Source organism: Rosa rugosa, chromosome 1, assembly GCF_958449725.1.
Source record: "Rosa rugosa chromosome 1, drRosRugo1.1, whole genome shotgun sequence".
NCBI lineage: Eukaryota > Viridiplantae > Streptophyta > Magnoliopsida > Rosales > Rosaceae > Rosa > Rosa rugosa.
Window position 1 is genome coordinate 33325239 of NC_084820.1, and position 26478 is coordinate 33351716.

General features: G+C 37.0%; 1 protein-coding gene across 1 annotated transcript; it reads left to right on the top strand.

Annotated features, from left to right (window-relative positions):
• The first annotated feature begins 254 nt into the window (after positions 1-254).
• On the top strand, positions 255-2826 carry LOC133735669 (nuclear intron maturase 3, mitochondrial). The gene has a single exon (XM_062163067.1). It carries the CDS (start codon positions 327-329, stop codon positions 2613-2615), a length of 2289 nt encoding a protein of 762 aa, XP_062019051.1. The 5' UTR covers positions 255-326; the 3' UTR covers positions 2616-2826.
• Positions 2827-26478: the final 23652 nt, after the last annotated feature.

Sequence of the window (26478 nt, forward strand, 5' to 3'; positions counted from 1 at the left end):
TTCGGCATGAGAGTTTAACACTGTTATAAACAACATGTATGAATGTAGGGTCAAGAAGACAATATAGTGTACTAAAATGATATTTGTAAAACTTAAATACTTAATATACCAAAATTAAGAGTGAGCGAAACATCATGCAGTGTTCGCATTTTTTAAATTTTTTTTAGACCTTAAAAAGATAAAATAATTAAAATAAATAATTAAATGCACAATGTGTCTTTTGGAATTTGGACCACTCTTGGGATGCAAATTCAAAAGGAGGTCATCTTCTTTTAGCTGTAGCAAAACAGAGGGTTTTACATAATGCTCATTTGGAAGCGGCTTCGATGCTCATAAACCTCAGAAGAACAATAGCCATTCCATTTCACCAAAAACCCTCACTTTGCAAACTCCTCTCAACTCGTACACCAAATCCAAACCCAAACTCCAACTCGACACAGCCTCTTTCAGAATCCCAACTCAAATCCTTAGTTCTCAGCCGCTACACTCGCGGCAAATTCACCAACCTCCTCCAAAACGTCGTCGCTTTGCCCGCTGTTCTCCTCACCGCCTGCCAAAACCTCACCACCCCTCAAACCCAGAATGGCCTCCGCCTCTCCCTTCCCGACTCGGTCTCGAAGCGGTTCTCAATTCACGAAATGGGTCGCGAGCTCTGCAAGAATCGGTTCGATGTGGGAGCTTCTAGTGTCGCAATGGCGGCCCCAAGAAACGGAGGTGAGTCTTTGGTCTTACCCAGTTTGAAACTCAAAGTTTTGATTGAAGCTATTAGGATTGTATTGGGCATTGTTTATGATGAACGCTTTGTGACGTTTTCTTATGGTGGTCGTGTTAATATGGGGAGGCACACGGCCATTAGGTACCTTAAGAACTCTGTTGAAAACCCCAGTTGGTGGTTTAGCGTTAGCTTTAATCGGGATAAGTTTGAACAACGACATGTAAATAAGCTATGCTTGTTTATGCACGAGAAAATAGAGGATGAGGTTTTGATTAATATGGTTAAGACATTGTTTGAATGTGGCGCGGTGAGAATTGAATTGGGTAGTTGTTGCTTTGGAAGAGGGTTTCCTCAGGAGAGTGGGTTGAGTTCAATTTTAATGAACATTTACTTTAATGGTTTCGATAAAGAAATTCAAGAGATGCGTCTGAAGAAGAATCAGGAGCATCCCAAATTCGAGTCGAATGAGCTCGTTTCAAAGGATGGTGTTTTCTATAAGCCTGTCAAGATATATGCGGTTAGGTACTTGGATGAGATATTAGTGATGACGTCTGGGTCCAAAATGTTGACTATGGATTTGAAGAACTGGGTTGTCAAGTACTTAGAAGGGAGTTTGGAATTGATGGTGGATAAGATTAAAACATCTATTCATAGTGCAGTCTCTGAGAAGATTGATTTCATGGGCATGGAATTACAGGCAGTTCCACCTTCGGTGTTGCACCCTCCTATGTCTGAAAAAGCTATTAGAGCACGAAAAAAGTACCTTAGACAGAAGGAAGTCAGAGCTATAGAATTGAAAAATGCTAGAGCGAGGAACAGAAAAAAATTGGGAATGAAAATAATGAGCCATGTTTTTAAAAAGTTGAAGAGCAGTGACGGATTGAAATCTGAGTATCAAATTGAGAATGAAGTCGGAGAAATCTTTAGAACCTGGGCTGATGAAGTGGTCCAAGAGTTCCTTGAGTCATTGGATGAGCGTTGGGATTGGTATCGAAAGCTATCAGCAGGTAATTTTCTGTCTTTAAGACATATTAGACAACAATTACCCGAAGAGCTTGTAGATGCTTATGATAAGTTCCAAGAGCAAGTAGACAAGCATTTGAACCCAGTCAGAGATAGAAAAGCAAGAGAGGAAGAAGAAAGGAGGGTAACAGAAGAAGCGGAGCAGAAATATGCCAAGAGAACAGTTGAGGATTTGACAAAGCTCTGTGTGAAAGCTGATGCGCCTATAGAAGTTTTGAGGAAGATGGTCAAGTTAATTGGGTTTACAAATCATATGGGTCGTCCCAGGCCAATCACTTTACTAACTGCTCTTGAAGATGCTGATATCATCAAGTGGTATGCAGGTGTAGGGAGAAGATTGCTTGATTTTTACTGCTGCTGCCATAACTTCAAGATGGTCAAAACTATTGTAACTTATCACTTGAGGTTCTCCTGTATCTTGACTCTAGCTGAAAAGCATGAATCCACCAAAAGTGAAGCCATGAAACATTATACTAAAGATTTGAAAGTCTTTGATATAAATGGAAATCAAGAAGTATACTTTCCCACAGAAAGAGAGGTAAAGATGATGGGAGATAAAAATCTTTCTGATCCAATACCTGTGGATGGGGCATTTTCTTTGGCTCTGATTAGATTAGCTTCTGATGAGCCTCCATATTCTTGTGTTGCTCATTTCTGTGACAGAACTGATACTATTGTTTATCGGGTACGATTATTGCAAAGTCGATTGAATCTGACCCCTGTGGATGATAAGAAATGGGTGCCGGGGATGGGTGCAATTAATGAGAGCCTCCATCTGAAATGCTTCCCTCTTTGTCCTGATCACATACATGATTTATACATGGGGAGCATTACCTTTCAAGATATTGATTGTACATCATTTGTGGATGTAGACTGAATTTTGAATCCTCTGGCTTTGTGCCTGATTTTGCATATCTGTTTAACCAGGTGGGTGATCTGTACATTCTATCCATTTATAAATGATCATATGCAATTGCTTAAATCTTTGTTGTTGTGCAATTTCAGTCATCCATGTGATTTGTACACATCATTTTTAGTTGATGATATTATGTAAAATTCATGAAAAATTTGATTTCGCAGTTATGTATTTTATGATTATCTATTTCATGGTAGAAACTAGAAACTGTTAGTTCTGTGTGCCAGATATTGCCTTAAAGGCCTAATTATATCTCTGTATGATTTGGCTAATTTTTACCGTTGCAAGCTTCACATAAACCACATATTTTTGCAATACTCAATGTCCAACTGTGGACTGTCTTTTTTTTTTTTTTTTTTTTCCTTTTAATCATTTCGATAGACTTAATGTTACTTCAGTTTCTAATGAGGACATCATAGCCAAACCTTTTAAGGTTTATGAGTGAAAGAAATGGAAAAGGAGAGCAGCTAGTCATTCCCTTTCCATATGGTTTGATTAATTGCTTTCATTCTAGAAGTCTCTAGGCAGGTGTCTTTCAGTTTAATTTTGGGTCAGTTTCAGTGTGGAATTTTAAGGTTTTTTTATTATTTCAGTTTCAGTTAGGAGTTTAAATTCCTTTATTAGGTCTTTTATGCTTCAGTTTTGTGAAGTGTAACAGCCCTAGCTATGAAAGAGTATTTAATGCTAGTTAATATGAGCTATCTGCTCAAATATAAATAAGTGTAAGTGCCAAGTGGCCAGATATGTGGTGATGAATAAAAAATTTCAGAGTGTTTCTGAGTTTTCCAGAGATTGGAGTGTTGGTGTGAAGCCTTGTGTGTGAGTGAGAAACCTGGGAGGGAATCCTACTTCTTAGTTTTCACTTTCTACCCTACAAACCTGTGTGTTAAAGCCCTATACCTTAGACTTTGTTGATCCTGGTGCCTAGGCAGTGATTATACTGCATCAGTTTTGGTATCAGAGCTGGACAAGCTCTGCTGTCTCCTAGCTCCAGCCAAAAGAAACTTCATTTAGCCATGGACCTTGAAACTTTGGCTAAAACGATAGAAGGTTTAGCCGCCCAAATTGGTCATCTTGAGACCAGATTACAAGATCAGGCAGTTGCTTCTGACCGTCGTTTGGCAGAGATTGAAGCTTCCATCTACAATGAAGAAGAAAGTGTACGTGGGGGGCCGAGGGTGCAACCTAGAAGGAATGTTCGCAGACAAAATGTTTGACGTAACAATGGGCAAGATGGACATGATCCTGTAGAAAAAGCAATGAAGTCTATGAAGATTGAAGCTCCTAGTTTTGATGGCCAGCTGAATGCAATGGTTTTCTTGGATTGGTTATCAGACATGGATCATTATTTTGAATGGTATGAGTTGTCTGAAGATCGCAGGATAAGGTTTGCAAAGATGAAGTTGGTGGGCAAGGCTCGAGATTGGTGCTCTAATGTGGAAAGACGAATTGCGAGAGATGGTGAAGAACCTATTGCTTATTGGGATGCGATGAAAGAAAGGTTGAAGGAGAAGTATGTTCCTTTGTCTTACAAGGAACGCTTGCTTGACCAATGGCAATCTCTTCGTCAAGGAAGCATGACAGCTACTGATTATATTGATAAGTTTGAAGAATTTATGGTGAGATGTAACATCACCGAAGACCCATCAGTAACTCTTGCTCGTTTCAGAACAGGTCTTCGTCCAGAACTTCAAAGAGAGCTGATTCCTCATGATGTACATTCATTAGAGCGAGCTTATCAATTAGTGCTGGAATTGGAGCGCTACTTGAAGACCCCTACAACCCCTGTGTACAAGCGATTTGATCAGCGGAACTCTGAGTTTCGTCCTAGCATCTCTGGAACAAAACCGTCTCCATTCTCTAAGGGCTCCAATACTTCCAATTCGCTGGTGAAAGCTGAAAAAGAAAAGGGATTACAATCTGGTATGCGAGGAGGGGGATCTATAAGGTGCTATAGATGTCAAGGTTATGGTCACTATGCTGGTCAATGCCCAACTAAAGAGCAAACTCGAAGTTTGTTTGCAGCAAGCACAGAAGAAGAGGCTGATGCTCAAGGAGAATTGGAGGAAGAAGGTTATGAGCCTGAAATTCCAGCTACTGATGATGATTTAGAGGGTGAACCTATAGACATTGTTCAACCAAGAATGGCTGTGGTTATGCACTTTGACTCAACCTAAGAGTACTGAAGATTGGCGGAGAACAAACATTTTTCACACTTATGTTAAGTGTGGAGACAAAAGTTATAAAGTTATCATTGACCATGGAAGCTGCATTAATGTTGTCTCCCTTCAAACCATATCTAAACTGGGTTTGACCGCTGCTGATCATCCTCAACCTTATCGTATGGCATGGATTGACAAGTCTTCCATTCCCGTGACACAGCGATGTCAAGTTCCTATTCAGTTTTCATCTTACAAGGATACTGTTTGGTGTGATGTGGTGCCGATGGACGTGGGATACATTCTTTTGGGTAGACCATGGTTGTATGATCTGGATGTAACCATTTCGGGCCGTGCCTACTCATGCTTCTTTATTCATGAAGGAAAGCACATCAAGTTGAACCCGATCTAGCCCGGACCAGTACCTCAACCAACACTTAGCAAGGGAGGACAGCAACCAAAATCCCTTAATATCATCAGTCCAAGACACTTTGCAAGGGAGACAATAGGTGATTCTGTTATTTTTATATTGATTGCAAAGGAATCTCACTCTTTGACTAGTTTGAAGTTGCCCTCGGATGTGAAATCAATCCTTGAATAGTTTATTGATGTATTTGCCGAGGACATTCCAAATGAACTTCCTCCTCTCCGGGATATTCAACATGCGATTGATCTGGTCCCTAGAGCAACATTACCGAATTTACCACATTATCGGATGAATCCAACCGAGCATGTAGAATTGAAAAGGCAGGTTGATGAGCTTCTTGCAAAAGGGTTCATTCGGGAGAGCCTTAGCCCATGTGCTGTTCCTGCCCTTCTCACACCAAAAAAGGATGGCTCTTGGAGAATGTGTGTGGATAGCAGAGCCATCAACAAAATCACAGTCAAATATCGGTTTCCAATACCGAGACTTGATGACATGCTGGACATGATGGCAGGAGCTACTATCTTTTCTAAGATTGATTTGAAAAGTGGTTATCACCAGATCCGCATCAGACCTGGAGATGAATGGAAAACCGCCTTTAAGACAAAGGATGGTTTGTATGAATGGTTAGTCATGCCATTTGGACTAACTAACGCACCCAGCACCTTCATGAGAGTTATGACACAAGTTTTGAGGCCGTTCATGGGTAAGTTCTTGGTTGTCTATTTTGACGATATTTTAATTTATAGCACATCCAAAGAGCAGCACCTTAATCACTTGAAGCAAGTCTGCACAGCTCTTAGAAGAGAGAAGTTGTTTGCAAACCTTAAAAAGTGCTCATTCATGTCCAATGAAGTTATCTTTTTGGGATTTGTTGTGTCGTCAAAGGGAATGCAAGCAGATGCAGAGAAAGTCAAGGCTATTGCTGATTGGGCAGAACCAAAAAACATACATGAGGTGCGTAGTTTTCATGGATTGGCTACCTTTTATCATCGATTCATTTATGGGTTTAGTTCTATCATGGCTCCCATTACTAATTACATAAAGAAAGGGGAGTTTCGGTGGACAAATGCTGTTGCAAAGGCATTTCAGGAGATCAAAACCAGAATGATTAATGCTCCTGTTATGCGCCTTCTTGATTTTGCAAAGCCTTTTGAGGTTACATGTGATGCTTCAGGTGTTGGAATTGGTGGAGTTCTAAGTCAAGAGGGGCATCCAATTGCATATTTCAGCGAGAAGTTGAATGAAGCCAAGCAGAAGTACTCTACCTATGACAAAGAATTTTATGTAGTGGTTCAATCCTTGCGGTATTGGAGACATTACTTGCTGCCACAAGAATTTGTCTTGTATTCTGATCATAAGGCTCTGCGATATTTAAATTCGCAGAAGAGATTAAACCCACGATATGCAAAATGGGCTGAATTTATTCAAGAGTATACTTTTGTGCTGAAGCATAAATCTGGAGTGGAGAATAAAGTAGCAGATGCTCTTAGTCGCAGGAACTCACTTTTACACATTATGAGTGTGGAAGTGGCTGGATTCGATAATCTGAAAGAAGAGTATTTGAGTTGTCCAGACTTTGGAAGAATATATTCAACTCTCTTGGAAAAGCAATCCAAAAGCACTGAGTTTGTTCTACAAGATGGGTTTCTTTTCAAAGGAACCAAACTTTGTATTCCTTGCACGTCGGTGAGAGACTTCCTAATTTTAGAGCTACATGCTGGTGGGATCGCTGGACATTTTGGGAGAGACAAAACCATTGCTCTTGTGGAGGATCGCTTCTATTGGCCTAGTCTTAAACGTGATGTTGCTAAAGTTGTTGAACGATGCCATACTTGTCAGTTGGCAAAACACAAAAGGCAAAACACAGGGTTATACACCCCGCTGCCTGTCCCACATACTCCTTGGCAAGATATTAGCATGGATTTTGTGCTTGGGTTGCCTAAGACAACACAACGACATGATTCCATTTTTGTGGTTGTGGATCGTTTTTCTAAAATGGCTCATTTCCTTCCTTGTTCTAAGACATTCGATGCTTCTGAAGTGGCCAAGCTTTTCATGGATGAGGTTGTTCGATTGCATGGTTTGCCTAAAACTATAGTGTCTGATCGTGATGTTCGATTCATGAGTTATTTTTGGAAGACTTTGTGGAACATGTTGGGTACCAAACTCAAGTTTTCATCTGCTTACCATCCGCAAACAGATGGGCAAACTGAAGTGGTGAATAGAAGTTTGGGAAATCTGCTGCGAAGTTTGGTTGGTGAACATATCAGGTCTTGAATTCAATTTTACCTATTGCTGAGTTTGCATATAATAATTCAGTTAACCGAACTATAGGCATGAGTCCCTTTGAAGCTGTTTATGGTCACAAGCCTAGAGCTCCAATAGATCTCATTCCCATGACGGTTTCACATAGGCCATCACAGTCAACTAATGAATTTGCAAGTCATATTCATGAGCTGCATGCTGAGATTAATCGTCGGATTAACAGGAGCGATGAGCAATATAAAAAGGCTGCTGATGTACATCGAGCATTCAAGGAATTTTCAGTGGGAGACTTTGTCATGGTTCAAGTTAGACCTGAACGTTTCTCTAAAGGGAAGGCAAAGAAGTTACAAGCTCGCAGCATTGTTGGACCTTTTAAAGTATTGCAGAAGGTTGGAACCAATGCATATGTGTTAGAACTCCCTCCAGAAATGGGAATCAGTTCTACTTTTAATGTGGAGGACTTACTGCCCTATAGAGAACCTATGGTGCCTGTGTTGCCATTTTCTTCTGAATTTTCACCAATCACCCCACCTTTGCCTCGTTCTAAAGTTCCTAAGAGAGATGTAGTGGAAAACATTGTGGATGAGCAGGTTGTTTCGATAAGACAAGGTGGCTACCAGAAGTACCTAATTAAATGGAAGGACAGACCAGATTCTGACAACACTTGGGTAACTAAGGAGGAGCTGCAGCGCATCGATCCAGATATTCTGGAAAGATACTACAACTTTATTTCACCGGAGGCGAGTGCTTCCCAGCCGGGGAGAATTGATGAGGACATCATAGCCAAACCTTTTAAGGTTTATGAACGAAAGAAATGGAAAAGGAGAGCAGCTAGTCATTCCCTTTCCATATGGTTTGATTAATTGCTCTCATTCTAGAAGTCTCTAGGCAGGTGTCTTTCAGTTTCATTTTGGGTCAGTTTCAGTGTGTTTTAAGGTTTCTTTATTATTTCAGTTTCAGTTAGGAGTTTAAATTCCTTTATTAGGTCTTTTATGCTTCAGTTTTGTGAAGTGTAACAGCCCTAGCTATGAAAGAGTCTTTAATGCTAGTTAATATGAGCTATCTACTCAAATATAAATAAGTGTAAGTGCCAAGTGGCCAGATATGTGGTGATGAATAAAAAATTTCAGAGTGTTTATGAGTTTTCCAGAGATTGGAGTGTTGGTGTGAAGCCTTGTGTGTGAGTGAGAAACCTGGGAGGGAATCCTACTTCTTAGTTTTCACTTTCTACCCTACAAACCTGTGTGTTAAAGCCCTATACCTTAGAGTTTGTTGATCCTGGTGCCTAGGCAGTGATTATACTGCATCAGTTTCCCATAGCTGTTTGTTTGAGATAAATGTGGAACTGTAAAAGAACAATGGTATTAGAATGAGGGGAGTGATTTAAATTAGTTGTGCATGACAGAAAATGTGTCTTTCGAGATTTTATTATGTGGGAACTTCTTCTCTATTGATCATGTTACTTTTCATAAATTGGGGTTTTCAGTTGATCTCTAAAACAAGTGCCTCTCTCTTCTCTCTATCTGTCCATGTACCTTTAACCTTGAGTCTTGAGATTGATCTTAGACTCGATCATCATGAGAACTATAGAACACTGAATTTTAACTTAAAATTTCTCATGCCTTCGACATCAGTGTGGGAGTAATTTTCAGTGTTAGGCTATCCAGATTTGAAAGTATTGAAATAGTTCAGCTGAAGATAAGAATTGAAAATCCTTGTGTTTTAATTGGTGTCCATTTGATCCATATGTGTTTGAATTGGTGGAATCCCCGGGCATCTAGATTTTCGACTGAGGGCACCATTGTTCATTTCTTTTTTCCCTATTACGTGGGTGCCAAAGGAATGCCTACGATTGTTCATTTTCAAAGTGCAGTTTTCATTTATTTATATGTATATTTTTGAAGTGGTTATTGTATTTCCTACCTTGGTTTCCAGGCTTTGGTTGTTCTTGCGAGAGGGTACATGATAAGTAATTGCTCAAATTCTCTCTCCCTCCTACTCACACAATAGATTTTCTGGAAGTTATGAAAGAATAATGTGATTCGTTTTACAGATATTCATGAATCAAAATAGTTATATCTTCTACGTATGTTCATTGTTCTGTCCCATCTTGATTTATAGTATTTTTCTCTTGGAATCACTCAATGTACGAGTGTCATGTACAAGTTATAAAATCTGATTCCCTTTTCAACTTTAGATTTTGTTACCTATACTTTCTTCTGGTTTTCTTTGACTGAGAATGTAGAGACTAGTGACTAGACTAGAGTGCTCTTGCTAACAAATTTGTTGACGTTGGGCTGCCGAGAGTGGAGGTGTATGTAGTTGTCTTGCTGCTTAAGAATCCTTTTCGTATGTGATTATGTGAACATGTTCCTCAGTTTTCTACTGTTGGATTATTACATTAGCAGTTCCTCAGTTTTTGTATGTGATTACATTGGCAGTTCAGTTCTTGAAAGAAAAGGACTGTTGCTGAAGTAGAGAGTTGCAATGTGCACGAATGCCTTTGACAACATATTTGCTGATGAGGGAAACCTATGAACATTGGGATGATGAATAAGATTGTGTGGGAGCGGAACTACGAGTTCTGCCACAATTCTAAGGGACTTTCTATGAACTTACGAGTTTCAATAAATACTTAAATAGATGATGATTATCATCTAAGTACAAACTCGGGGTTTTTTTTTTTTTTTTTTTAAACATTATTCGGAATGGTTCTAACAAGACCTAAACATCCTCAAAAACTCTTGAGCCTCCAAAAACTAATTATTAGGTCAAGTGGATAATTGAAATGACCCGGATAATATTTAGCTATGAAATTTCGGCCCAACCCTAACAGATGATGGGTATTAATTAGTTAAAAACTGTGGTTTTTTTTTTTCAATGACAGAAATAAATACAAGAAATTAAAAAACAAAACCTCTACTGACTCCCCTTTCCAGCTGATCCAAATGGAACGTTGGGGACACAGTAAAGGGTAAACAGAAAAACCATACATAATTATTTTGAGATCTATGAACCAGTGAAGCTAGATGATCCACCACGAAATTTGCCCCTCGATAAATATGCCGAAACACAATGAAATTAAACTGATAAGCCAATCGCCTTATATCCTGCATGAGAATCTGAATTCTCCGTGGAACCTCACATCGTCCTTGAATACAGTCAATTAGCAACTTAAAATCACCTTCAACCAAAATATTAGCATATTGATGAAGTAATGCAGTATGTAAATCATCCCTTAATGCAATTGCTTCTGCAACAAGAGCATTAGTGATTCCTAACTTCTTATTAGCACCAAACAAAGGATTACCATCTGCATTACTAATAACAAAACCAATAGTAGCAAATCCATTACGAATAGAATCATCAAAGTTTAGTTTAACTTGATCTGTATTAGGAGGCTGCCACTTAATATGAAAATATTTAGAAAGTTTTGGATTCTTATTCTTGAGATTTGCCTTAGCATAATTTGAACCTAACACAACTGCTTGACAAAAACATTGTTGAGGAGATAAACTTAAGTTCTGAAAAAATAACTTATTCCTAGAATGCCAAATAGACCAAGCAAGCATTAAGATAGAAGGAAGATGTTCTCTAGATTCAGCATTAGTAGTTATATGATCAATCCAAGAAATGAAAGAGTTATTCCAATTGAAAGGTTTGGGAGTGAGAGATCTAGACCACACATTTAAGGCAAATGGACAATGCATGAAAAAATGATCCACTGATTCCACCTCAGCTGCACAAAAGGAGCATAGTGAAGATATATGATGATTATACCATGACACTTTATCTTTTGTTTTAAGACCATTCTTGATTAGGGTCCAAGCAAAAATCTTAACTTTTGGAGGAATAATTAGCTTCCACAACTTAGTTAAGAGCGAAGTTCTAGAATGTTCAGGAATTTGCTGGGTGCAGCTAAGAAGCACTTTTAATAGAAAACATACTTGAGCCTGAAGGCCCCTAAACAAAAGTATCTGGAATAGGATGAAAAGGAATGGCTATGATTTCATTGACAATATCATGTGGAAGAATGGATAAAAAGGCATCCTTATTCCAAGTCATATTATGTATGAAATGATCAACTGTAAGAGACCAATCTAAATTGCCTCTTTGGTCTTCTGAAATGATTGAAAACAAAGGAAACAACATAACCTAATTAAAAAATCAAAATAAAATATAATGTCCATCACCGACTATCCATCTCATTCCTTGAGTGAGAATATCCCTAGCATCTAAAATACCTTTCCCTAGCGTCTAAAGAATCAGAGGATTTTTTCTGAACAGTAAGAAAATGACTGTGCTTAAGATATTTCTTAGTGACTAGTTAAACCCACCAATTATCTGGCTGGGTTAAGATTTTCCATCCCAGCTTAGCAAGAGCAGCTCTGTTGAAAGTATAAGGTTGTCGAATTCCTAAACCTCCTTTTGATTTTGGTAAACAAACTTGATTCCAATCAATATGAGATTGTGACTTACCCCAAAAGAAAGATCTAAATTCCTTATTTAATCTATCTGTAAGGGACTTCGGGCATTTAAAACAAGACATAATATGATTTGACATTCCAGACAAATTAGCTTTTAGGAGAGTTAAATTACCTCCTCTTGACAGGGTATGAGACTTCCAACTCGCAAGCTTCTTTCGCACTTTATCAATGAGATCATTCATATTAAGAGGATCTTTCCAGCACACAATATTTTGAGAACTCCCACAAACTTACCAATAGATGACTTATGATTAATTCCAAGACAGTTAGAAATATCTCTTTTAATAGACGCAGAAATATTGCTAGAAAAACAAATGATAGATTTATGACAGTTTATTTGTTGTCCTAGTAACTTGATACACATTTACGCAAGCGTAGGTATCATTGTCAAGATAGGGAAGTATTAAGCCCAAGATTATCGTACCACGGGGATTAGTGGCTAACCCACAATCCTTGGGTAGTCAGAACTAAAGTCACTAAGCAAACAAAAGAAAAAGAAAAAGAAAATAAATAAAAATGCTACTCTAAAGCACCAAGCCTTAGCAATGCTCGGCTTTGTTTTTCACCAAAGCCTAATCAAAACTAAGAACCTAGTGGTGGATATTTACAATGAGGTAGAAATTGTCATTTGAAATTGTGATTGTAATTTTCTAATAATTAAATTGCAAGAATTTAAATGAAAACTTTAGCTAACAACTAAATTAAATAAAGAAAAGAAAAGTAAGAAATGAAAATGAGGTCACTAGGGTATCCTCCTAGCCAAATTCAATGCACAAATATATTCTGACAATGGTCACTCAATTTATAATGGCATCAAGAACCATATCCAAGGCTCATGGGTCATTAGATTCCTTATAGGGTATTCCTACTTCGGATCAAGGGCCGTAGAAACTCAATTGGGACAATCTAGAGCCTTGTTAGGGCCTCTAGTTGCACCAAAAGGCGAAGAGTCCTAGAATCAAGGTTCCCAAGCTAGCCAATACGGCAATCGAAATAAGTATTGTAACTAACCATGTTCTAAACAAGTGTCCTAGCCATAAATTAGAGAAGTGATTAGGTTCCCTAATTCGTTCTAGACATGCTCATCTACACATTCAAGAGTTAATCAAGTTTCTAATCATGCATCTAAGCCAAATATTATAGAATAGAACATATGCCAAATACGAAATTGAAAACCATCAAATCAAAACATATTTATTACATTAAATCCATGCTAGGGCTCAAACCCTAGTTTTCTAATAGACTATTCACAACCCATCAACAAATCAACAACGATATACATCAATTACAATAAACTAAAGAGGGTAAGATAAAGAGAAGTGAGAAGTAACAAAAACAAGTCACAAATTGCTAAAAAGCAATTATGACAAGTCTTGATTTATAGCTTTTCACTTTTACGCAAACTCAAATCTTGATGCTTCTTGACAAATTGATGAAGATTTGTTGGTGAGGATGTGAGAAAAAAAAATGAAAATGGAAGAGGAAGAGATTGGGAGAGAGCAGCCCAAGGACTACCCCCTTAAGTTGTGAGGCGCTGTCTTGATGTTAGAGAGAGAGGATGATGGGATGGGTGAGGTCGGCTACGGTAGAGAGGAGAGAAGAATATAATGGTGCGGTCTGATGGTCGAAGAGGAAGAAATTGGAATCAATATATTTGTGTGGCTGGTTGTCAAGGAAAGAATGGATGATAAGGTGATGGTGAGGTGTCACCATCATATTGGTTTGAGGAAAAAAGTAAGAAGAGTGGTGGCAGCTAGTTGCACTGCACGTGCAGCTCCTCCCCTCCTTAATTAAACTATAGTTTAATTAAATCAAAGTTTAATTAAACCAAATTAATCTTGATTGCATCTTCCTTCTATATCTTTTTATTATCATTTTCTCTTCTTTTTTCGTAATCTTCTTCCCATCAAGATACAATTGCAATCACTATCTTCAGGTGATCGGGTCCGCTCTCTCGTTGAATTGGCCATGGTTGACTAATGTTGACTTTTTCGTCTTTTTGTCGGAAAATCAATTTTGCTCAATTTTCCACCATTTTCTCTCGATTTCCGCAATTTCGCTTATTTCCTACACAATAAATAAAATTGGATTAATTACATTATAATTGGTTCAAGGAGTAGCTTATTTCTAGTGTTTTAGATACAATTACATGCATATAAATGTGTGTAATCACCTAGCTTCTGAGAAGAGGTTTAATGTTCTTAGCAGCTGAGTGAGTAGCCTTAGCAAAAATAAGACAATCATCTGCAAACATAAGATTATAAACTTTAAAACCATGAGAAGAAGTTAGAATCCCACCTGATTTTTGGAGTTAGTAGTGAGATAATTAAGAGATCGGATCAAAGGCTCTATAGCAAGAATAAATAAATAAGGTGATAGAGGGTCTCCTTGCCTAATACCCCTATTTGGTTTAAAGCTTCCTTGAGGACATCCATTAAGCAGAATAGAGAAGGAGACTGTATTTAAGCAGGATTGGATTAAACGAATCCATTTATCATGAAAACCAAAAGCCTTTAAACAAGCTAACAAGTAATCCCAATTTAGAAAATCATAAGCTTTTTCTAAGTCCAACTTAATAGCCATACATCCTACCTTACCTTTCTTCCTATTGAAAGATGAAAAAAACTCACGAGCAATAAGAATATTATCATGAATCGACTTACCAGGAGCAAGCGCCCGTTGATTATGAGAAATACACTTTTCCAGTAAGGGTCTTAATCTTGCAATCATTATTTTTGTAAGCACCTTGTAGGTTACATTGCACAAGCTAATAGGTCGATAATGATTAACTGTTTTGGGATTTTCTATCTTTGGAATAAGAACTATGTGAGTTATGTAAACCAAAGAGAGATCAATATTATGGTTGAAAAAATCAAAAACCAAATTGTATAAAGGATCTCTTACCTGATTCCAATAGGATTGATAAAAAAACTGCATGTAAACCATCTGGTGTAGGTGCTTTCAAGGGACCAATACTATGAACAGCTTGATAAACATCCTCCATCAAAATAGGAGCGATTAGATTAATGTTATCTTGTTCTGAAATACAAGGATCAATGAAGGAAATAAAATATGCCAAGGCTTCTTTAGTAGGATTAACAGAAGTAGTAACACATTTTTTAAAAGCACTAATAAGAACAGAAGCAATATGATCTTGATCATTTGTCCAATTATCAATGTTATCTTTTATGTGTAAAATTTGATTTCTCTTCTTCTTAATAGTTGCCTGCATTTGGAAGAATTTGTTATTTTTATCTCCTAATTGAAGCCATTTTGTTTTGGCCCTTTGCGCCCAAAATAACTCTTCTTCCTTAAATAAGTCCTCAAGTTGTAACAGAAGTTGATGCTCTTTAGCGAGCAATGCTTCCAAATGAGTATTCTTGATTTGACCTTGAACATACTGAATTTCAGCATGTAAAATCTTCATTCGTTGAAAAATATTACCAAAAACCGAATTGTTCCAGTTCTTGGCTAAGGCCTGGAAAGCATTCACCTTTGAAAGAAAACTTTCTGCCGCATTCCCAATAGGATTAGTCAACCAAGTAGTATTAAGAATGTTTGCAAAATCAGGATGATGAAGCCACATAGCCTCTAGTAAAAAAGATTTACGTTTCCTAGAAGTAGGAGGATTAAAGGCAAGTAAGATTGGACCATGATCCGATCAAGTTATTGGTAAATTATTGAGGCTCATAAAAGGAAACAAAGACAAAGCCTCACTATTAGCTAACACCCTGTCTAATCTTTCATAAATTCGTTGATCCAATGCTATTTGTTAGACCAAGTAAAAGCATTTTCAATAAAAGGAATAGAGACTAAGGCATTTTGGTTTAAGAAATCTCTAAATTGAGTCATGTATTTGTTAGTGGTAAGAATACTACCACACTTTTCTGAAAGATTCAAAATGCAATTGAAATCTCCCATGAGAATCCATGGCTTACCTGCAGGGACATTCAAGTTGCCTAATTCATGCCAAAGTTCCTGTTGTTTATGCTTTTGAGGATACACGTAAACAAAAGTCACAAACCAAGAATTACTAGAAGTAACATGTACCATATGGCAATGAATATAACGATAATGTGGCATCAACACAGTAATTTCGTAAACTGAATTATTCCATAACAAAAGCAAACCACTAGGTAACCATCAACTGGGATGCAATAATAGTTACAAAGCGGGGTTTTGTTGACTAAGGATCTAGCTACATCCTCTGAAAGCATAGTATCTAGCAAACAAAAGACGTCAAAATCAAGTAAAGATCTAAGAAAGGTAGCTTAAGAAAGAAAATCATGACGGGAACATTCATGGAAATTTTAGCACAAAATACTCATTCTGGAGGAATCGAAGAGAAGGCCAACAAGGAAAACAATCGGTACTCAAAAACTACCAAAATTCAAGTTAGAAAAACTAACAGAATAAGTAGTAAAACAGATACAGAACAAGAACAAGTATTAAACAGATATAGAACAAGAACACACTAAAACAGGAAACACTACAAGGGGATTAGATAAATAGAAACTGGTTAGAAAGAAACAAGTATTAACTAGAAACACAACAAGAACACACTTAAACAGAAAGACTTTACAAGGAGATTACAATTAAACGAAAACTAAGTAAAATAACAAGATAACTTCAGGGGGAGAGAATGAGAAATCACTAGGTCGATAGTGAACGGAAGCTGCTTGTCCAAATATTTAATTAGTATTTTCGTTTTAAATGAAAAGAAAAATTTTAATTAGTTTATTGTCACTGATGATCACACGGTCGCCAGGTAACCAAGAATTTTTTGGTTGCCTATCATTGTATTTAATTTCAAGGGTTGAGACTAAAAGACTTAAAATTCATTTTTTTACTCTTTAGTGACCACAAGCTTCTTGGTCACTGGTGACCATGTGAATATTATTGAGTTTTGTGCCAAAAAGAAAAAAAGAAAAGGTCATTTGGTTAAATTTTGATAGTTAAAAAAACTCTAATAAGAGAACACGGCTCACACGCTCTTTCTTTCTGTCTAAAAAGTAACCGTTACTGATCGTGGACTATAGTTTTCTCTGTGTTGACTTCACCATCTCTTACATTATCTGAGGCTTTCATTGTGATTGATGGCAACTCTTGTCTTTGTTTTCTCCACCGTTCAACCGAGAAGTGGCAGAGTAGGTGACAATTCGATGTTAAGGCGCAAACATGTACTGAATGACGGTGAAATTAGTTCAGATGAAGCATTATAAATAGAAGATTTAGATTTGAGTGTGCAACCTGATCCTACTTCGAATGTCCCAATGAGCTATGCAAGTACTTTGATGAACCTGGTAAATTTGAGATCACTAAGGAGGACTGCTCATACTCTAAAGCTTAACATGGACCAAATGTTTATTTTTCTCTAAAGGTACTTAATAAGCTTAATTACAATCGGAGATATGTTGTGGTAGTAAAGCTAATGGGAAAACTTAATTCCACCAATACTTTTTACTTCATGTTGAGAGGGTTGAAGAATGGCAATTGAAAAGGGGTTTGGCATCTTGATGATCTACGCAATAAATACTTCATTGCAAAATTCAATTTGGAAGAATTATGCCTCTTGAAGTGGCCCGTAGATTTTGGCAGGGCAAGATGTAGAAATCGAGGCCTAATTTTAATCCTATATATGATTGAAACAAGGGAGCTTCTATTCATACCTCTAAAATTGGTATTTGGACCTCTCACTTTTTCCAAGTAATAGTTGACTTTGTCAACTCATGTCAAATTACCAATAAAGACACAAATAAGGAAAAATTTCTCTTCTTATCTCTACGAACAGTAATAGTCTTCAACTTGGAAAAAATTTTATCCTCCAATGTAAACCCTAAAATATATATCGCCAAATGTTATTTAACGTTAAAGTCAAAATTTTCTGAATTTGACTTTGTCTTCGTAAAGTGATAGACTTCCTTGCTCACATAGCTGACAATTTACAAGATCTATCACTGCGCTATAAAAAAATAAAAAATAAAAGGAGAGAAAATGGGAAATATAAAGACACCTCAGTTGATGAAGCCCTACTCATTCTGAATGCAATCAAACATGTGAACGAGCGGCGACAAAAAGCAGTACTCCAGCACGTTTATATGACAAACGCAACAATGGGTAGTTGTCCACAAGATCTTCCCGCACATCATCAGTGCAGAGCAATTTTATGTAGAACTATTCTATAGATATGATGAAAAATTCGACCATCTGATATAAATCTTTGGAGAATGCACTAGATTCATGGTTGATTATTGCAATTTCCTCCACTATCCCATACATATCTAAAACAAAAAGACCATGCGTGTTCATTTCAAGCTGCTATGGAAACAAGTAGGAAAGAATCAGTTTAGGGACAATGACACCTAAATGCAATGAAAATAATACTTGGAAAACATATTTGTACGAGATGATGAACAAACATGGTATTGTTGCCTACGGTAACCAAGAGTCGACAATTCATTGAAAAAGTGCTAGCACCTCTGTTACTCGTATATGGAGGATGAACTTCCAAAAAAAAAAAATTGCTGCAATTCCAAATCTTCAAATACTAAAGGAGATCAAACTACTGATTTTTGAAAGTATGAATATAATCTACAAAAAAAAAAATCTTTTATTGATTTTATTGGATGATGGGCATTATAGGAAAATTAGAGTGGTGTAGATAGCAAATTGGTTATTTGTAAAAGTAAGTTGGAGGTCTATTAAGTAAGGAGGTCCAAATGCTAAATTTGGAGGTATGAATAGAAGCTCCCTTGAAACAATTTGAAAAAATGGCTCTCTGACTATGAATTTGTGGTTTCTAGTGAAATATTTCAAGTATTTTACTGTGGCTAAAATTAGAAAAATTATTGGGGATATTGTTAAGTTTGTTAGGGTTTGCATTAAAGTGGGCTTTAGTAAGCCTCTGAGGTAAGGATGTGTCACACAGTGGTATACAGTTAGAGAAGACCATTAGGGTGCCTATGGGGGTCACAAAATTAAAGAATAACCAATAAGAAGGGATGATGCAATGTGATGAATTGCTATGAATTGGTTGTGAATAGGATATACTACTTTCTAGTGTGTGTAAAATGACATGACTTAACTGGCATATTACATGATCTACTCATTCAGCACGTGGTTTTGCTCACCTACTAATCTCTAATACCTTTTGCAGAGAAGTACTTAGAGTTTGATGAGCCGAAAATGGGTTGGACGAGCCTAGAAGGAAGTGATTATTTTTATTCTGATTTGTAACACTCACACCTCGAAATTGACGTTAGGTGCTTAAAATCCATCGACATTGAGTTCAGGCTGTGACAACAACGACGTACGTACTGATCTTCAAAGTGATGTCATAGAACATGATTAACAACTCCACAAAGACCTCAGCTATTTTCTAATCTGCTTCTTCTAGAGGTCCAACTCTATTTCTTCTGCTCTTACTTGGAAACAAAATATCATCCTTATCATAATCTCATTTTGGTTCATTAAAATAACTCAGAAACTGGCTATCCTCATCCTCCCCTCCATCAGAGCAAAAACTTTCTTCAATCATAGAGTAGCTTCCAACACTAAATATGTGGAATTCCACCTAGTTGGGACTTCCGAGCATACCATGTCACGCCCCAATTTTCAATCATAAATAATAATACAATTTAATCAAACATAAATACTTTGGGCGTGATGGTTCAGACATCGATCAACACTAAATATTTACCTATAAAAATTTTCTTTTAACACAAGCAACCAAAGATGTCCCAAACCTACAATGTTAATACAGACTCGATCTTTGGAGTCACATATTACATTACCAAGTTTACAAATTGAACTGAAACAACAATTCAGTAGGTAAGCTCACACACTACACTCATTACATAACAGAAACACTAACGAGTGCATAACACTATTAGGTTACTACATCTACCACTATAACAGCAAGAAACTTTATCGGCTTCCACCACGTTCACCCTAACCTACAGGATAAACCCCTATACCATTGAATAGTGTACCGAATTGCAACAACAAACCCAGTAAGCTTTTGAAGCTCGTGTGAGTAAACTCAACTACCACAACAGAACACATGGTTAAGTTGTTTTAACCTAAACAATCAATAAGCATATATCACAGCAACAACCATCAGTTTCACATCCTTATGCATAAGTAAGTCAACTCGTGAACCCACATTTTCAGACTCTCAACTCAGTATCCAATTACTCAAAACTTCAATGAAAACAAATCCAACTCAAGTAACATTTTAAAACGCAGCAACAATTTACACAATGTCTCAACAAAAGTAGTTATCACCTCTGTGACATTTCAAATCATTTTTACTCTAAACGACAAATCCACGAAATCATACTCCTTTCTTCTCGATAAGAAATATTTGTCATCATTGTGACATCATCAATCATTTCACAACTCACCACAATCTCACAAAGAAATATAAATCTCAAACCATAACTGCATTCACAATTTAAACCAAGTGAAACCAGTAATCCATGCATAGAAAATTAGTTCAGGAGATCACCCAAAATCACACAATCCAAAACCATAGTAATCCCTGCCTATAGTTTAGTTTAGGAAATTACATTAAAATTAATCAATTTAGAAAACAGAAATCCTTGCATATAATTTAGTTCAGGAGATTACGACAAAATCAAATAGTTAAAAAACTAGAAATAAACAAAATATCAATACTCTTTCATCTACTGGTAACACCAACCACCACGTCAACAATCTTAACATCAACCACTCACAATAATCCACATCCTTCACACAACAGTCCCACATAGGTTATTCACTCAACTCTTTCTGCAATTTTCTGAATAATACCTCTTCATCAAGTCTATTCCTCACCTTCTTATGGAGATGTGAGTTCTAGACTTGATGTTTTCCTCTATCAGTCTTTCTCCTATATTTAAAAATATTCCAGTTCTACATGACAATTTACAAGTTCACAAATCATATGGAACTGATTTCTAAGTCTAAAATTACTTAAATATTACATAACTTCAAATAGGAACTAGAAAATATTGAAATAAACAAAAATCTGCTTGTGATTTGATGATTCCAATCACTTAACAAAAAAACACAGCAATATATCTTTGAACTGGAGGTTTGCACTGCAGCATCCAAATCTTCAAGTAGACTCCAATTCCTTAACAAAAAAACAAAGCAACTATATCTTCGACTGATGTTTGCACTTTGCAGCATCCAAATCTTCAAGAAGCAGTTGTTGTAGAAGAGTTCGCACCTCCCAAATGCAGCCTAGCAGTTTCTGAAAAGTAAAAACCACAAAAATAAAAATAAAAACAGCCAAGTCAGTAATCAGTATAGTCATAAGTTGATGAAAATATAAAAACATGCAAGTTAAATGTTACTAGATTATAACCTTTATGTAAGAGATGCATATTCTGTTTTATATGATGAGTTTTAGAAAATAATCAAAATATAGCAGACAATTACAGTTTATTACAACCAAGCTACACATTTGTAATCATGCAACAGATTCAAAGTATATATGTTCTACCTATCAATAATGAATTACAACCAAGCTACACATTTGCAATCATGCAACAGATTCAAAGTATGTTTTGTTTATCAATAATTAATTACAATCAAGCTACACATTGCAACCAAGCTACACGTTTCGTATTAATAGCAACAACAAGTCATTTATACATTACAAACAGTTCAAAGAATCAATCAATCAAAAGTTCAAAACACAACCAACCACATACAAGTTTACAGTAAAAACACAACCAATAAAAACCACATACCTAATCAAAGACCTCGATCACCACTTTGCATCTACAGAAACTGATTTGCAATGACCAGCCATAATTGATGACAGCAGATGGTATACAAGTTAGATATCACATCAAACAAATCGAAACAACAATTTACGAAAACTGAATCAAAGCAGACAAATTGAAAAGTACTCCAAAACAACAATTTACGAAAAATGAAACAAACTAGTAAAGTCATTGAAGAAGATCACTTACTTCACTCTATCAAAGTTCTGACCCATTCGTTTCCCCCCATCTTGGCCTGTACAACAATCACACACATTAATTTACATTCAGCATCTCACAAATTAGAGTTACCCGAAACATAATCAATCTTTCCTTTAATTCTAAGATCATAATTCAATCATTTCAAACAAAACCAATCATAATTTATCATTGACCCACAGGCTTTACAATTTATATTCAAATTTCATGGAATCTAACAGTGATTAACCTTTGCGTTTTTGCAATCCCAAAACAAAGGATTTTCCTACCAAGACATAGATTAACATATATATTAGATAACCACACAACCAATCAATTTAAAAAAAAATATACAGACTATGTTTGTTTTCATACAAATTAGACAAGACTAAGAGGAGATAGATTTACCTAATTCGTTGTGAGAAGAACCACCTTTTCAACACCTTATAAGCCTCTGAACCACTACTTGAACCAAGCAACTGATCTAGGATTCTAGGGTTTTCGAAAAATTTGGGGATTTCAAAAATCAAACGATATATGGGTTGAAATTTATGTTGGTGAGGTTAGCATCTTGCTTAGATTGTGTTTTTGGGACTGGAATTAGGGCTGGAATCAACAAATTGGGGCAGGGTTCTGAGAGAAAGAGAGGCTGAGAGAGTGGTGTCGCGAGAGAGGGAGAGAGAAAGGATCGAGAGGCTGCGTTTTGGGAATGAGATCCCAAAATGACCCCCTTAGGATTTTCCCACTTTCGACTCAGATCCAACGGCTTTCATTGATTGTTGATATACATCAACGACTAATAACACACCTACTAATAAAAATAATAAAAAATATATAAAAGCTATCCTATCCGGTCGGTTCGGCAATACCGAACCTCTTCCATTAGCTAAACCGCTACTGAGCCGATACCTTACCTTCGGTACGGCATTACCGCACCGCACCTTTGGCTACCATTTTGTTCGGCGCCAACTCCACCGATTTGGCTGGTTTCATATCGGTTCCGGCAGGTTCGGCATTTCAAGCCAGCCCTAATTGGTCGTGATTGGTCAAACATTGGTCAAATCAGGAAAAGTTGGTTGGATGATTAGATAATTGTCGAGACTTTAAATAGTTGTTTAACGAAATATTAACGATCATTATGTCGGAATCTAGGTCTCCAGTCATCCAAGGAACGAAAGGTTCGTGAATCTCGGACAATGTGAATTAAATGATTTTAGAATCTAGGTAGGGGATTCGAGGCCTTTTCTTGGTTAGTTGTTTTCTTGTTTTATATACAGCAATGCATGTTAAATTGCATGGTGTGGTTATGTTTAAATGCAATGCATACTAACCATTCCGTGAGAGATATCCATGATGACTTAAGAGAGAAGATTGGCACTGACTTCCTTGGGTTCGATCCTCTTAACCTCTGAAGGGTTAGCTACACCGGTCAGACGGTGCTTCGATCCCAATGACGACCCGGTTCCGTATGTGTAGCTAGGTAGCTATTAGTAAATAGCTAGTGGATGCTCTTGCTACGCTTAACTAATTATGAATTGATTTGAGGGAAGATCGTGTAGTTGGTCTATAGGACCGGTCATTAGGTATTGTCTTGGGCCTGTATTCATTTGAAATTCATGCATCGGAATTTATATCAGAAAATAATTTAAGTTTGTCGTTCTTAAAAAAAAATGCATTTACATTTGTTTACTTACTGGCGTTACAAAAGATAAAAAGTTTTCAAACCTAGCCGGCGAGGACGAAAGCTCACCCATACAACAGTGTAGATGCAGGTACTGTGCACTGGTGACAGGATTGACGGATGGAGTGGGTGTGCATAGTCAGCTTTGGTAAATGTTTGAAACAGAAACAGGTTCCGAAGTTCAATTCAATTTCTTGATAAATTAGTGTTATCTCAGAAGTTCATTCATGTCAAATTTGATATTTGGATAAGTCGATTATTTCCTAACTTCTTATTGATTCAAGCTTTGGACGAAAAATTATTTGAAATAAGAGTTTTAAAGTTTTCACCTCAAAATTATTTTAAACGTTTTCGCTGTGTGTTTTACGAAAAACTATTAAACAAAATGCCTTGCGAGTTTTTGGAATGTAAATCGAACCCTCAGTTTATGTTTCAGGGCCTCGCGGCACTGTGACGTGCTCAAGCTGGTGAGATGCAGTTTGGGTCGTTACAAGGCACTCATCTCTTTCTCTCCTACTCTGGGCAGCCAGCTCTCTCTCTCTCTTTGACTGTTTTCTTTCTTCTTCATCTATTTTTCTCTCTTCCATCTGCAGCTCCTGCATCTTCTCCATTTTCAAGGATAAAATTGCAGGTATTGGCTTGTTGCATCTCCTCCTTTTCCTTTTTGTTGGTCTGATGGTAACTCTAAGCAAATAGTTTGTATAGGGTTGGTCGATCGAAGTGATGAGTTGGGGTGCGGTGGCGGTGTCTTTGGAGGGCCGCCGTACCTGTGTTGTTGGAAGGTGTGGATTATCAATCATGTTGATCGAAATTAGAAATTAGAAACATCCTTGGGTAATGGGTGGGTAGAGCCCTACCAAACCCAGAAGGGAATTTATAGGGTTTTAGCTGGGTTAAGCCTTACCATCATTGCTCTCAAGTCAGTCAATTTCTCATGTCTCAGTTGTGCTCCTTATGACCCAATCTCTTATTTGCTTGAAATTGTTCCCAAATTTCTGGGTTCTTTACTCCAATTCAAGTTTGATTTCCCCTCTATTATCAATTTATGGTTTTGCTATAGAATCATTATCTCCCATCTTTTCCCGATTTTGATGTCTCAAACTACTCAATTTCAACGAGCTTAGTTGACTTAGTTCATCTTAGATTACCCATACAGAACCTAATATTTATGGGCCTTGTGAAATCAGTTTCAACTAATGTGGAAGGTGGAGATGAGGATGGGAATGATATTGGAATGAGGATGGGAATGATATTGGAACAATAGTTATTGATTTTGATGCTGATGTGGGGAAAAGTGTTGAGCTTGATTTCTTAAGTGTGGATGAAGCTTGTAATTCGGCGAATTGGGAGAATGGTGATGGAGAGATTGAGGGTATTATTTGTGATTCGATGGTGGTGGAGTCGGAAAATGGTAATGAGAATGTGAGTTCAGTGAGCTATCAGCAGGTTGCATCACACAATGCTGTTGAATTGTATTGGGAGCTTTGCGATAATGAAAAGGGTGTAAAGCAAACGCATAGTGATTGGGAGACTCTTCAAGAAATTTTTTGGTACTTTGGAAATATGGGGTGAGGGAATGGGTAATGCAGGGTTTGCGGTTTGGGGTTGGGGACTGGTAAAGCAGCAGCAGAGGGGCCTTCAGAAGTTCAAAGGAGACCTTAGTTACAAGGTCAATCCCTACACTCATTGTTCCAGAGAGAGAGAGATACCAAACTACCCTTTAAAATTTGAATAATGACATAAGGTTAATAGTGTTATTAACAGCGTGTATTTAAATGTAATCGTGTTTGTTAGTCCAGGTACCAAACTGTAATTAGTGTAAAGTGAGGAACCTTAATTATCAGTGGCCTTTAGTTCATGTACTATTTGAAAAATTATCCCTTTTAAGTTTGTCAAAACTTTGCAACTATTTTTACTATTCACATTACATATAAAAATTTAGTTTTCCAAACATTCAGCTACTTTGCTTTTTAGCCACTTATTATCAGAATAAGTAAAAACCCGCTTTTCTTAAAAGCACAGCAATACCAAAGTAACTCTAAGCACCATATAATTGAAATTATGCACAGTTGTCCAAGTGTTAATTGTGAGACAAACCCTATAATGCTTCAAAGATTACTTCAAATATTTAGTGTTTCATACATACTTAGAAACTCTCTACAAAGTTTCCTATGTGAAGGAATATATAAAAAAGAGAGCACTATCATACAAAATCTTTGAAACACCACCACAACAATATTAAGCAACAGCCACCCTTTGGTGGGCATGGAAAATTCTTTCGTGGGCATGTTTCCCTTTTCTTCATACGAGGGGGTTGGCTTGCGTTTTATTGGTGATAGGAGCATTTTAATGCGACATTTTAAATGTTATTTCCTCATATTTTGCTTAGTTATTTCCTTTATTTAATCATTTTTAATTTAGTTTCTATTTTCTAGGTACACCGGAGAAAATGACAAGGAAATGAGCTGAAATGAAGAAATGGAGTTTTCCTGGTCCGACTAGGAATCCCAGTCAACGCAGGAATCCTGATGAGGCTAGGAAACCTGAAGGCATTAGGAAACCACATGGCTTGAAGATGACGCTGGAGATATTTTGGGAGATTAAATCGGATTTTTGCATGGGAAATGATGGAGATAATGTGAAAATCAAAGAGATTACGTTGAGAAAATCTTGGGAGAGTTTCAAGGGATTGTGCAACAAGAAAATGCTCAAAACAAGTCCAGATTCATCCCTCAATTCCCTCAAGATATGTTGGCTGAAATTAGAGAATAAAATCTGCAATTTTAATGTGAAAATCAAGAGAAAATCAAGGGGAGGACATCAAGGATAAT